This window comes from Aphelocoma coerulescens, chromosome 4 (assembly GCF_041296385.1).
Source record: "Aphelocoma coerulescens isolate FSJ_1873_10779 chromosome 4, UR_Acoe_1.0, whole genome shotgun sequence".
NCBI classification, from domain to species: Eukaryota; Metazoa; Chordata; class Aves; order Passeriformes; family Corvidae; genus Aphelocoma; species Aphelocoma coerulescens.
Genome location: NC_091017.1, coordinates 23725446 through 23740946, shown reverse-complemented (window position 1 = coordinate 23740946; position 15501 = coordinate 23725446). Strand labels below are relative to the sequence as shown.

The window sequence follows — 15501 nt, the reverse complement described above, 5'->3', positions numbered from 1 at the left end:
TGTGGCCTCACCAGTCATGAGTACAGGGGGACAATCCCTGCCCTGGTCCTGCTGGCCACACTATTGCTGATACAGGCCAGGTTGCCATCGGCCTTCATGGCCACCTAGGCACATGCTGGCTCTCGTTCAGCTGCTGTTGACCAGCATCCCCAAGTCCTTTTCTGCTGGGCAGCTTGCCAGCCACTCTGCCCCAGCCCATAGTGATGCCTGGGGTTGTTGTTTCCCAAGTGCAGGACACAGAACTTTGCTTTACTCAATGTCACAAAACTGACCTCAGCCCATTGATGCAGCCTGTCCAGATCCCTCTGCAGGGCCTTCCCACACTCCAACAGACCAACACTCCTGCCCAACTTGGTCACCAGCAAGTGTGACTAAGTGTGCCCTTGATCCTGGTCTGGATCATTGATAAAGATATTAAGCAGGCCATGCTCCAATACTGAGCCTGGGGAGCAACACTGGTGACCAGTCACCAACTGGATTTAGCTCCATTCATCACCACTGTCTGGGCCTGGCCATCCAGCCAGCTCTGTACACCCCAAAGAGCGCCCCAGCAAGCAGATACACACCTAATGACTTGGTTACAGTGTGCACACATGGGAGTGCGCTTCCCCGCTGGAATGTGCTCCGCCCGCTGAACCAGCGTGTCTTGCTCATTTAGCTGAGATGCTGTTGTAGCTTTTTCACTCGGGGCGGCTGTTACAGGCGATTTAATACTGTTCGATGTCCATCCACTGACAGCAGCTGCAGAAAGAACACCAAAAGCATTTAGAGGACCATCTTTCAGTACCAAGTAAATTAACTTGAAATACAAGCAACCACCAACATTTGCCTAACATCACTGTCCAGTGTATACCTACCTGCCTCCTTAAAGGAACAGATTAAGAAGCACTCATTTTCCCCTCCTCCCCCAGCAAGTTACCAAGAAAGTCCTACCTGCTTTATGAGATGTCTATGAAATAACACAGAATGGTTTTGGCTAACTTGTAGAGGTAGTGGACAAATTTCAACATGTTGAAGAAGTTAGGTAAAAGAATATACAACCTGTGAAGGCATTATTTTGTTTTAGATACAAAAGCTGAAGCCAAGAACATCAGTGTATGAACAGAGGCAGGAGAATATGACATACCTACTCAAAAAATTTCACAGTGAGTGCAGTAGATCATACATCATTACTAACACGTTAAACAAGAACATACATTCAGTACAACGTGTGTAGGAATTTAAACTAGAGTACTGTATAAGCAAAATACATTTCTAAATTGAAATTAAACACTGGTCTAGATCTGTGGTTTCTGCCAATATGAAGCACTCCAAAGGTCATGTTCGCATCCTCCTTATAGAAGTATGACACAAATAAAACCCTGACGTTTTCAGATATGCATACACTACACACTTCCATGTGTACTAAGGATTTTAGAGTTGTAGAATAGACACAAGCTTTCATGGAGTTTGAAAAATACATTTACAAAAATGAAAGGCACAAATGATACTGTTGTAAGGGTAGCAAAGAAACAAACAGTCCTCTGCTTTTCTTTCCCCTCGATTGATATAAGTGCCTTGGTAACGTACAAGCTACAGCCACATGGGTTTATGGGAGCAGTTATTCCTGTCAAGAGGAGGTATCTTTCTTTTTCAAGTACGTTATAAAAAAGCCCACATTTCCATAGCCTTTTGTTTGCAACCACAGGCAAAAGAAACCTGGAGTGTTTACTTGGTGCCCTGGCTTTAGTGCAGCCTTGCTAAACCTTATATCAGAGTGAAATTAAGACCCAAGTGGGAACTCAGAGACAAACAACCAAGCAATGACCGAGACATCAGACAGTGCAGGATGATGCTTCTGCAGCTCTCCAACACCAGGGTCAAGGTATGTAGCTTTGCAAAAAATATAGTCTGTGAAGCTGATAATCTTTGGGCTACTCATCCTCTCTCATTTTTCATATCACCTTCCAGGGAAAAGATGAAGAATTGTTTCTCATTATCTCCAGTAATGTAATGCTGATCAGCCTCTGCCCTACAGAAAAGTTGCAAAACAATGCATTCCCTGCTGAAAGAGAAGTGGCACACTAATTCACAGAGAAGATAGATTTAAGCAACACAGAATCCACAGAAAATCCAACAAAAATGCCAATATTGTGCTATTTACAGAATATAGCCAAGCACTACACAATTTAATCAGAACAATACCATGAATTTTAGCAACTCTCTCCTCTACTCACGTGTAGGCTAAGACAACACATCTGGAAGAGAAATCCTTTTTAACACCAATGCTTTTGTTTGTACTATTATTACACTTGGTATTAACCTGCTGATATGGGTTCAATACCTGCTTTTGCTTACTCCTTCTGTGTATGAAGAAGAAATATACTTTTTTTTTTTTTTTTTAAGTGGTTGGTTTACCAAAATTTCTCATATCAGGTCATTTCAAGACTGACATATTTTTGATCCTTTTCCGAATCTGATGTAGAAAAAGTATAACAATTCATACGGGTTGGTTTTTTTGTTTTTCTTTTTTTAAAACAAGACTATTGGTTATATTTAATATCTAATTAATAAATTTGCAATATCTTGAAAAAATAACATCTTTGTTCTTGAAACATTCAACATTCCTGAGTGGAAAGAATTTAGGAATAGAAGCACTTGATCTCGAACAAGTCACTCTGCTACTGTAGTTCACTTCAGATTATAAATGACTGCTAAGCTGAAAACCAAGGAAGAGATAAAAATGAAAAAGGTGGCAGAACAGCTTTGAAGACATGAACAAAAGTGGTGCTGATTAATAGCACTTTCCTCCTCTGTCAGCACACATGATTTTTCAATTTTCAGATCCCATTTCATGAGAAGACAGGAATACACACTAAACCCAAATCTGTTTGAAGACTGCTTTTGCCATAAATCAAATTGCAGCACAGCTTTTAGTGTACTGCTAATTTCTGTTTGGGTTATCCACTGAATACTCAAGCCCATTCAGACACATCAGCTGTCTCGTTTGCACTGTGTAGTTAAAAAAAGTCTTTCTGCTTGCTTAAGGGGGGAAAAAAAAGTACAAACATCACAATTGCTCCCTTTTGCTTGGTCTCATTACAGCTTTCATTACTGCTGTTTTTATGAATGATGCTTTTCCGAACACTACCTAACTTCAAAGTTACTACTGGCCAGGAGCAGAATTCGTCTATGTAAACCTCCTCTACAAAGCTCAGTCATTTCTGAGTTATTTAAAGCACTAAAAAGTGAGAGAAGGAGATAGTTTGTTATAACAAAAACTTGCTTTTAAGCAAAACACAACAGAAACCACACAAATTAATACGGTGTCAAGTGAGAGCTGTGACCTGAGCAAAACTAAGCTGGGCATTTAATGTTGAGGAAGCTCCCTGCCCATGCTCACGATTTGTGCCTACAGCATTATCTCAAGGATTCTCTTTCTCTTTGCTAGTAATCACATGAAGACCTTGTTAGTCTCATTTCCCTCTACTCCTGTTCTGAAGTGGACTCAAGCTTCTTTCAGCTCAGATCTTTCTTCCTAAAGAAGAGGAGTCAGTCTGCTTCCATTGCCTCCAGATCCATACTCTTACTGAAGAAAATACACCAGTAAGGTACTGTAAGATCTATACCCAGATCTGTATCAAATACATTATTTGATATACTGGCTTCTTTGTAAACCTCCTACAGTTCTCTAGATTTTTTTTTTTTCACCATAGATCACTCTCCCTTCCTCACTGCTTGATTTCCCTTAGCCTTTTGTCTTCCTCATTCCCTTTTGAACACCAGCAGGAGGATAGCTTTTATTGGCCACTTCTGCCTTTCCACAGGCCACAAACACACCTTTAACACTTCAGTACTTTCACCACAGGTTCATTACTTACACTGCAACCCACAGAATTCTTTTGTTGGTGGTGACATTTTTGTTTAGTTAGTTTGCTTTTGATTTTGAAAAAACCCACTATTAATTCCCCACTTAAATCTATATGAATTCTCTGTACTTTTCCCAACAATATTCCTCCACTTATAGCTGGAGAATTTCAAATATTAGGTCTGTTTTCTTGTTTAGATAGAACACTGATATTTCCCATCTATTCCTTCTACTTAAACAGCAAGTTTAACACTCCGGTGGACAAGATGTTTTTACTGCAGAAAGGAAGGGGATATCCTGAGTTCATGTATTCTCTTCCCTTCCTTTCTCTTCTCTATTCCCTTGGAAATCTTTCAGCTTGAAACACAACCACTTGATTTTAAAACACCAGGCCCAGAAAATTGATGCAGGTGTTTTTATTCTTGCAATGAGAAGATCTTACCAGGGCACATGAGGAGTGCCAAAGGAGGTACAAATCTTTATACCCAATCTAAGTGAAGACCTCTCAACACTTGGCAACTGGTCTGAGCTCTCCTATAGTCTGTGCTTTATACTTTCCTTTTTATATTTTACAGACATGATCAGCAGCTTTGTTCTCAAGGAGTGCTGGGGAGACAGATGCCCCAGTACCCAAGATCTGTCAAGATGCAGGCACATTTTTAATTGCAAATGGTGACTGATTGGAAATGGGAAAGGAAATCAGCTTTCTGACAACACAATCTCACCCCACATTTTCCTGTTGCACCTTTGTTGCTCGAAATGGGACAAAGCGCAGCAACTTTTGTGGTGGTCTGAAGATTTAAAACTAAAATAAATAAATACAATTAATTAATAAAAGAAATTATTTATGAGAATTATACACTCCAATAGGAGATATTCTGACCTGAGTACCAGAGAGGTTTGGGTTCTCTGCAAGTCATGAGAAGCTGTCTGTGGCCAAATTTTGGAGTTTTGTAGTCTTCACTTCACTCTTTTTAATTAAAAGTTCTAAAGCACTGTTGATCTGCACTGATGTATTGTCACTGCTGGTTTTTTTTCTAAAACCTAAAACACTCTGTACCTGACTATTAACTTTCTACTTTATTAGGTTTAAGTTTAGCAAACCCACGGTGTTTGCTTTCACTAAAACTCCTTGGTATGGCTAGTTTAATATTTAACAATCTTTCAGGCAGGGTAAAGAACTACCTTTTTTTTTTTCTTTTTTAAAAATCCCAGTGTGACTCTGCCCTTGTTAGTCTAACAATAGGTTGTTCCATCGCTGAGCACATGGATAACTGCAAACACTGCTGAAAGGCTTGGAAGACAAAGGGAGAAAGGTGGATACGCAGCGGTGCCAAAGTCACTTTGACAGAGGTTCTCTGGTGCATAGCAACAATACAACAGCCTGAACTGTTTAACGCTCACTTAAACATAACATCAGCCTTCATGTAATATCTATAAATAACAATGCTACTTGAAGTGGTGGGAGTGCCAGAACTTCATTTTAAAGTGTTCTAACTCAGTGATTTATATGCTGCAATCAAACTACTGTATTATAAATGGAAAATACAAAGCTTCGTACGTCCAATTTTCTGACTTTTCTTAATATATTTGTAGTATAAGAAATCTTCCTGTTCCTTCCCTCAAAACCAAACAGATGGCCGGATGAAGCAACGTGTCTGAAAAGCTCTGCTGTCAGCTCACTGCACTGGCTGTATGTAACACCTCATCCACTCCCAGGCCTGCACGAAATCACACAAGTTCAGTGCAGAATGCTACAGGACAAGTATAAGGTGAGAAAAAACCAAAACAAAACCTCAAAAAACTTCCTCCCCCCCCCCAAATGCAAAGCTCAACCCCCATATTCTGAAGTTGCTTCTTTTGTTTCTTATGAAGTCTTGGAAACACAGTCAGAGCTAAACTCCTTTTGCTGATTAAAGGCAGAACAGGATGGATTAAACCATTATCATGTCTTTAAATGCCGCGTGAAAGCTGGTATGCACCCATGGAAAATCAAAACAGGTGCCACCTTGGCCCCATTTCAACAGCCCCTGCAACTAGAGGGAATAGTTCCTGCGTTAGTAACCAGCCTTTCAACTGGAAAGGCTCCGGGTAAATTAGCTGTAAAGCATCTTAATTAAAATGAGTATGGTGGTTTTGGCTCGCTCAGCCTGTCTCCTTCTGATTTGTAACATCACACACCGTTACAAATTTGGCACAACTGGTGCTGCTTTTATCGAAAACACGACTCCAGAAGAAAAAGAAAACCAAGTCCTGTACTACAGTGTTCCATTTCTCTGCAGTGTGAGTACAGAAATCCATTTGGTAGCTTTCTTCAGATAAGATTTTGCCTCCTTTTAGCTGCTATTCTGGACTCGACAGCTTGACTATGCCTGCAGAGAGCATGTCTGTCCAGTCTCATTTCAATTATCTGCCACTTTCATGACACTGATGTTTAACACTGAATTCAAAGTAAGAATTTACCAGAAGAATACTGGCTTTTCACTTGCTGAACAAATATTAGGCATAATTCTTGGACGTCCTACACGTGTGCATCTGAACAGGACACATCACTGCTCTGAGCTGGTGCTAGCTAATGAAGAGGAACTGATCTGGCAAGTCAGTCTGTGACAAGAAGTTGATTTTTAGCAAATCAAAGACAATGACCACCTGATTTTGGAAGTCAGTGAATGTTCTTACTTGATGTGTGTGAAATAACCACAGAGCCAAAAAAATCTCTGCATCTCTGTTTAAATGAATACAGAAAGAAACATGCATCTGTCCAACTAGCGTGAACAATTCATTTAAGTGAGCAGCTTGGTGCAAATTGCAAATTGGTGAATTTGGCAAAACCAAAACACAGGAAAATTGTTTAATGCCATGTTTGTAACAGAAAAGCTGAGTTCCTATTCAGCAGATCTTGTAGTGAGGTACACCAGTCCATTCTGTCTCTAAAAAGCAAGTGGTACATTTCTGTATCATTTCTATGATCTGCCCCTTCTTAAAGATAAACATTCAAGTTTTAGAAACACACTCATTTTTTCAGCAGCTCTACAGGAGTTACAATTTCATACTGCCATCAAGTTAAGGTTAACATTTATAAATTACTCTGGTTTCACAATGGGTTTTACTTGGCTAAGTGACTTCACATTAATTAACTTGTAAGAACAAACTCTTGTGGTTTGCTGACACATGATGATATAATAATTTAGATTAGATGAAAAATTAATTACCATAGCCCATAGACCAGGATCAGAAAGCTTCCGTGTTTTGACCTGTCAATCATAACACTTTTACAGACAAGGCTTTCTGCTTTCATGAATGGTGACTAAATCATGGAGCAGCAATCTCTAACAATCTTTTTCAGTGAAAAATAGTGGAACTGTTTATATTTTGGGACCTATTTTTAACAGAGGCCTTACCAACAATAAAAGAATTTGTCATGATGACTAGCAGTGTTAAGCCAGTTTCTTCTGCATATTCAGACCATGGTCCTCAATGGGCAAGTAGCTCCTTTAACTCCTATAATTAGTCCTACCTTTAAATTCCTGTTCTACAAAGGAAACATATTAGTACAAGAGAGCCCTAAACAAAAAACTGCAGAACTTTATGAACACAGTAATAATTACACAATAGCTTGGTTGCTTTTTCCATGCAGAAATATTCCCAAAGCTATCAACTTAACTTACCCAGCCAGGGCAGCCTGTAAGATCAACAAAATTGGTATATGGGCTGGACCAATTACAAACAAAACACAGAAAAGCAAAGGTGACAAGGATGAAAAGTGCTGCAGTCCATCCCTTTATGGTACTTAATTCCTTAAGGACTTACTGGCAGTACAAGCATTTTGTGATAGCACATTGTATCTCGGTGCCTTCCTCCCTTCTCCACAGCTCCATACTGTTTGCCCTGATGGCCAAACTCCACAGTTTGATACAGTCTACATTTTTATCCCATTTTCTCCACATAAATAAGTAGCAGAATAAGTAGCAAGGAAGGAAACAAAGACTCAAACTGCCAGTAGAGCAGGATGTCAAGTCACGCCTCAGAGAAGGCTTGCATTTTCTTCTGCTTTTAAAATTCTAAAATTATTGCAGGAATGGGATATAAAAAAGAAAATGCAGCAAAAAAGCTAAGGATAACTCCAGAGGAGGTAAATGCAAGGCTACCAAGTACACTTCAAGAAAACAACTTCAAGGAAATAGCAGAAGTTTTAAAACAAACTTGTCTGGGGAGCACTTTTTATGTGCCGGCAGTCAGTTTCCAAGTGTGTTCCCTCAGCTGAAGGGAGCATGTGCTTAACACATGTGCTCGCTCAGGATTAGGCATCTGACAGTTGTGCATACTGCAGAATATGCTGACATTCCCTAGCAGCTCCCCTGGAAGGGGATTATATATCCCAGTGATACTAGGCTGAGAGAGACCCTGGGAATAAGGAAACTGGCACATCTGAGTAAAGGGTCACTTAAAACACAAGCTTTGAACGCTTCTACCACAAACCTTCCCCATCCTAACTCAGCTGCAAAGCCTAAGAGGAACAAAGGGCGTTGACTGCAATGAAACCCTCCTTTCCAAGAAGCAAACCAGCCTTTCTGGCCACCAGAAAGCTGTAACAGCCACCAGCTGTAACAGCTTCCCACAGGCCCCCTGCCATCCCACGGGACCCCAGCAAGCAAAGCAGGATGCTGCCTGCCCAGCTCCTGTACTGGAAGTCAGGGTGTGGTACTGGCAGTGCTGTGCCTGGCACACAGCTCCTACGGTCCCCACTGCACCAGCAGCTCACCCCCCAGCAAGTGTTTGGAAGATGCTGGGAGAGAGAAGGCAATTTCATGTGAGAAATGTAACACTGGAAGTCCTGACCGCTTCTGACCATCACAGAGCCTGCTACACTTTCCACAAGAACAGCTCCTCTCCTGGACTAACTCCGGTTGGTGTAGCTGTGCTTACTGGGCAATTATACCTTCTGAAATGGTCCCGGCAGTTTCAATTTGCCACGGTGCTATTCACTTCCTTTCAAGTTGCCGTGGAATGTTACAGCATGCTGACAAGCAGCTGCCATCTCTCACCCACGAGGTGGCTGCCTGGCGGTGGCGAGTGAAAGCCATCCCTGTGCGTGCACCGTGTCCTTGCCCAGGACTAGAAAATGCTTTGGGGTTCCTTGGGGGTGAGCAATGCTACCCAAGTGTAGAGTAATGGTTAGTTATCAAATAGCTCACTGCAATGAAGCTAGGATGCTCTGGGTTATTTAATTCTTTTAATTTAACATAATCTTGTAAAAAGCTTCTGCCTCTGGTGGGTGAGTAGAGCTTCAAAGCTCAACAAAACTGAAGTGCAAACTATTATAAATTCCAGTCTGTGCACATAACACACAGTAACAGTGTGCTCTTACTTGTTTCGACAATAGAAAAAAAAATGAATCTTATTAAGCTTCTTACCCATGCCTTAAAAGAAAGCATGAGGCAGCCACCCCTCATTTCCTCTACCAAACGACTGAGGAATCCTGTAATATCAGGATTTTATTCCAAAAAGGAATAAAACCTCTGTCACCTTCATGCAGGGCAGCTAGCATAGCTAGCTAGCATAGCATGGGTACTCCAAGAACGGCCCCCACAGCCAATGAGGATAATTCAGGCCCAAAGACGTTATCATTGTGAGACCACTCAGATCATGACTGACTTTTTTAGGGAGAAACCCAGTCCCTGACACATCTCCAGCTTCTATTTCATCCATTCAATTTTAGACCATCTTCTTGCCAGGTCACGAAATAGCTCACACCTCACTTACAACAAAATCCCTCTGACACCTTCAGGCATCCCTGCACAATCTCAGAAAAAAAATAAAATCAACAAATCACCCCAAACCAAAGGCAAAAAAAAAGCCATAATACTTCTGTTAAAAAAATAAATAGTCTCTGGGTGGCTCATCCGAGAGAGAGACTCCAGCTAATAACTGAAAAGATGCTGTCTACCCAAATGACATACCTCTGTAGTCAGACAGCTTAATAAAATCACTGGTAATCTTCATGTCACACCATCAATCAGCATCTTACAGCTTCCCCAGGCACAAACAAAATCCTATGACACGCCTGTTTTGCTTTGGAAACAACTTGGTGTTATATACAATATTCATTAGAAGGGTGAATGGTATCAAAGCTACAAAACTGTGCTCCCAATACATTTCTGCTATTAATAGCATACTGATATACATTTAAATAAGACTGTATCTTCCTTCTAATTATTTCCTAAGGTAGACTTCAGCTATGAAATCAAAGGTGTCTTTTTGTCTAAAACTTCATCAGGCCTACCGCCTATGAAGCCAAATTTTGTTTGGCCTGGGGACCACTGGCAATTTTACTTTAAGGAAAACTTTATGCTCACAGACTGCAAACAAACAGCAGAACTGAAGTCCAAGAATTCTCTGAAACACTTGTAGTCTTTGTTTTTCTTCAACATCTGACTTATTTTATCAAAACATTCAATTATCGAAAGAGTTTTACCTGTCAGACTGCTGTCCACCTACAAGAGGACAAGCACAGACTGGCTTCCCATGGCAGTGGGTGACTCCTCGTGTTCCTAAGATGCAAATGATAACTGATCTGGGATATTGTACCTTCTCCCACCCTGTTAATTCCCAGCCAGTTGCCATTTATACTGCTGCATTATCTTCCCTGCATTCTCCAATTTTAGGGAAATCTGAGACTTCAATGCCTCCTTCTCCTAAATCTTTTATTTCTGGTTGCCCCAATATTTTTGGAGACAGAATGGCTTTCCTTCTTTGGAACTTAAACAGTGCATCCCAGAACCCTACATCAAGACAGAACAAAGCTGACATCCTCATGGCCATTTCCTTCCACCAGCTTCTCTACCAGTATGAACATTCCAAGCTTTCTTTAAGCTATTCTGGAACATAACAACCAAAATTCTCCATCTGGCTTTCCCTCTCACCTGCCTACTTGGTATTTCTGATGTAAAAAAAAAAAAAAAAAAAAAAAAAAAAGATATTTCCACATTATGCAAGAGCATGGGCATAGATTTTCAGAGTACTACAGAATCAACTGTAGCTTAATCAATCTCTTTAAATCTTTCTCCTTCATGAACATCTTAAAAAAAAAAAAGGCTATTTCAAACATTTGACTCCTAATAATACTAGAGTACAGTAGTAGGACTTAGGAGTGAAACCCCTACCAACATGCTAAAAATGAGTGTGGTACTACAGAAACTCCAAACTGATGGGTGGGTTCTATGCAAAGAGAAATAATTGATCACTTGGCAAGACAGAAAGTTACATCAAACATGAAGCACAATCAGCCACTTAGAAAAATGCAGGATTATCACATTCCCACAAAAATTTGCCTTAAGCACACACACTACCAAAAATGTAACTTTAAAAAGAGCTGGGGCTTCTGTTATTACTGTTCACTTTGGTGTTTTTTCCCCATCTAATGCCAGCTAACTCAAAAAAGTGAAGCAATGCTAGAATTAAACTGATCTAAATTTTAAAAAGTCTTTACCTTGCCCTTAAGAGTAGACTCGCTATTTGCCAGGGAAGTACAGCAATGACAGTGCATTGCCATCTTGAGGCTTCCTACAGAAGTGCACATCTCAACCAAAATACATCGGCTTCTTACCAACCACAGCAGTCATTTAACCAGAAGTGCCAAAGCCATTATAAAACACGTGGCATTAACACCATAAGTTTTTTATTTTTATGCCCGGTCCTCTACAGTTCCATTTTGGGACTGGAGATACTTCTAAAAAGGGAAAACCCTTAACATAGAACAAAAACAAATAAACAAATAGAGCTATTTAGCATATATGATCCTGTCAGAAAGAGAATCATCTCATATTAGCAAGAAAAATCTGAGGTTAAAGCTTAATTATGATACAGATTTCCCTGATCCTTTGAAATTACTACACAAGTTAAATTCAGCACCAAAGACTGATTCAGCTTAAAAGATTACCCCAAGTAACTACTGCATGTAATACTATAAAAACATAAGTACACAGTTACACATATAAACATATCTGTATTATGTAATAACATAGGGTGCTCATAAAGAAAACAGCGTGCTTTCCAGATAGAAGACATTCTGGTGTGGGTTCAAAAGGGTAGAAATCACCAAAGTACATTCAAAGGTAGTAGCTATGTGAATTGTCCTTGCAAGAACTTTTACACAAATCTCTAACACAAACCTATGCAACAATCTGGCACCCTGCTCAAATAAAACCTACAGATGTCAAATACACAAACACTCTAATGCCTCAGTCTTTTTTATCCTTTTTTTTTTTTTTTTTATTAACTAGTACTTTTGAAAGGTCATTTGGAAAACACATGTCTATTGATAATTTCAGCATGTTTTGATATTCCTACCTGAAATAGCATGGAATGTGCTTGAGTCTACAGTCACACGGGAAGCTGAAACCAAGCTGAAATTGTGAGTTGTATATGTATAATTGATTGGTATAAATGCTTTTAATAGATGTGTGAGGCATCTGATTTTGCTTGTTTGTGAAACCAATTACATCTATGAGGCTACTTACAAAGGGCTACCGGTTTATTAAAATGAATAAATTGGTTTTTCTTCACCTCTTTTCCAAGCAAACTGGCCTGTACTCAAAACCCACAAACAGCCATTTGAAGCCTGTTGTTTTTACACCCATGGTGAAGTCTGTTTTCCTGAGCCATCTAAAGGTCTTTAGGTGAACAAGAAAAAGCCCCTCTGGAAGTTACCTGCTTGGTTTGGAGGCTGCCAGCCCTTGGCAGAACCCAGGGGTGCTGCTGGCTTGAGGACTGCAGCAGGTGTGGTGCTGGCAGGAGCAGGTCTCACATCCACATTGTCCTGGCAGGCAGGGATGCTCCTCACCGGGGCAGGCTGGGCAGCTTCCAGGGAATCACTGCTCAGAAACAAGGGAAGAGTAAACAAATGCCTCTTGCTAGAACAGGAGAACTTGTGAAATGGAGATGTGGAGTGACATTCCCTCACCCCAGTGCAATAAAGCAGTACCCACTGGTCTGTCATCACCAACAATGCTGGGGTAGTTACACCCTGATGCTGCTTTTTAAGAACTGGACACTTGAGTAAGGTCTGCCAAATTCAACATAATCAACTAAACCCCTTCACAATTTTCATTTTAAAAGACTTGTAAGTTTCTTTAGTCATTAAGCAACATGCACAATATTTTATATTGCCTCTTTAGAGCAGTTTACAGCTGCTTTTATATTTTAAGGGTTGGCAGAACTCTTTTAGGCTCTTTAAAAACATGCATGATGAAAACTGAACTTAATCACAATTCACATGGAATGCAAGCAGCCACTAATTACACTGCTAGCAAGAAAATTTTTGTTTCCTACTTGCATTTGGGAAGCTGAAAATAAGTATTTTTATTTAAAATATTCAAAGTAGAGGAGCGACTACTACTGAGGGTCATTTGCACAACAAAAGGACACCAAAGCCAGGAAATTAACAACATTGTGAAATACAGCCAAATACATATGTGAAATACCATTCCAAAAACATATTTTGCACAATTTGGAAACCCATCAGTAACACACTAGAAGCCTTGTATTGAGGAAAAACAAATTTATAGCACATGTGCTCCATGCATATTTCACCAGGGTCATTCCCAGAATTACAGATTGTGCCAAGTTCGTGAAGTAAAAATCCACAAGTTATTTTTACTTTACAAGTGTTGCACATGCACAGTATTGCCTTGCCCATAGGACATGCAACAACTTGAACACACCGTGAGGCCAAAACACAGGTTCACAACCTTGATATTTTTTTCACCTCTAGATTTACAGGGTAAATAATTCATGCATTTAGAATCTTCTTCTGGGTAGGGGATAAAAAAAGTTATTTACAGTTAAGAGAATAAATCTGAATGCTCAGTTTAATGAGTAACAGCTATGGCAATTGTAGGGTTTTTGTAAGAGCAGTAGCTGTGCTGAACCGGCACTGGTGGATTTGCTGTATGCAGTGTGCACAAGCCCAGTGAAGCACAAAGTGAGACCTTGCATTCCATTATCTTCCAATGGTGAAAAGATATTTAAAGACATTTGTATAGCTCAACTGGAGGCATTGAAGGTACAACGTTAGAGTCCTCTGAAACTCATGATCCCAGTCCTTGTTACAGGCAGATTTTGAGGCAGTGGAGATACAGGGCATAAAAGTGCTACTGCAGACTGAAAGAAAAAGGATAGGAAAGTAACCTCTGATGTGGAGTAGCAGCTCAGTGGTTGAAGATGACAAGGTAGTTTAGGATTGGCTTCCACAATGAAAAAAGTGCACGTCTGCAACTTCATTGTTACAGAAACATCCTTCTGTACTGCTGAATGTATTTGACATGTAACCCATCAAATCCATTCCAGGCCAGAGCCCCACTGCAACTTCCAGAATTCCTTGTTAACACTGTTGGTGCTAAAAAAAGAAAGTTTCCTTCTTCTCTGTCCAAGAGGCTCATTACTGCTTGTCAAATAACTTTTCAAGTCTAGCACCTCTTTACTGCCTTTGTCTGGAAGATATAAATCATAAATAATACAAATCATCTGTCAGAAATAAGAAAGTCCTGCTGAGTCAGCAGCTATCTTTTACAGCAGAGGCTACTGGACAAGCAAAAATGGATTTCAGACAAGCAGAAAAGGTACCCTCCAGGGAGAAGACAGCAAGGAAGCAGATTGATGGAGGCCCACAAGGCTCATTGCAGTGCTGATTGGAAACTCTACCCCTGCCATTCTTGTGGTTGAATTCTACCACTTGAGAATGACGCGGCCTGCTAATTCCTGAAGCAACAGATTGTTGGAGACACTTAGGCTTTCATCAGAAATTAGGTGAAATCCTAATGATCCCAAACTAAAAGACAATTATAAACCCAGGTATAAGCTACCTCTGATTTTTTTGATCACCTCTGGAAGCTTATGTGCCAGGACCCTGAAGCAAGAAGCTTCCCAAGGGAAAAGCCTGAAGCCATCACTCTGACAGAGAGGATCTTGCTGGCCTCAGGGCAAAACTTCTGACAGGTCTTGGACACCCTTTGTATTGTGCATTTGTTTCTTTAAATCAAAAATTGAATGAACTCAAGCCACCACCAAAGCCTGTTAAATTAACAGGCAGGCTGCTACCTGTCTCTGCTGTGTGATACTGCCCACCTATGGCGGGCTGCACGAAATAATGCACCATTTTTCTGGAATTACAGCCTCCAATCACACAGTTGGCTGGGAGTGCACATTCAGTGTTCTCTGCAGAAAGACAGATCCGTCTTTGTCTCACTTGCAAAGATTCACTGCATCCTCAGGAGCATCTCCCTCATGAGATGTTCAACCTTTTAAATGCTGAACTTCAAATTCATGCTGCAAAGTTCATTCCTCAACATTCTACTTCATGTTTTTCTACATTGAGAAACACTCAAACTCCAGTTATTTTTATTCAACTTTATAAATTTAATGATGGATCTTTCCAGAAGCACACTTATCTTCTACAAGTTGCCGTACAATGCCCACAATTAGCCCCACTAATATTTTGCAACTCACTAGGATATTGTACAGCGATGACCCAAGTTCCACCATCTAGAAAATACATGATTTGAAGAGACAAAAATAGAGATGGAAATTTAAGAAAATATATGTGGTATGGAAGAGAGCTCCCACCTGCTTTTCAGTGTAATCACTAGGAAACTGAG

The 15501-nt window shown here is 40.3% G+C and overlaps 1 protein-coding gene across 9 annotated transcripts in view; it reads right to left on the bottom strand.

Moving 5' to 3' along the window:
• The window catches only part of PDLIM5 (PDZ and LIM domain 5), a 146799-nt gene that overhangs the window by 16166 nt on the left and 115132 nt on the right, over positions 1-15501 (bottom strand). For all 9 annotated transcript variants that reach the window (XM_069013092.1, XM_069013090.1, XM_069013096.1 and 6 more), the window contains 2 exons: positions 12557-12720; positions 567-741 (listed from right to left, as the gene is read on the bottom strand). In XM_069013092.1, coding sequence (XP_068869193.1) covers positions 567-741; positions 12557-12720 — 339 coding nt within the window. The remainder of the gene's footprint in view (positions 1-566; positions 742-12556; positions 12721-15501) is intronic.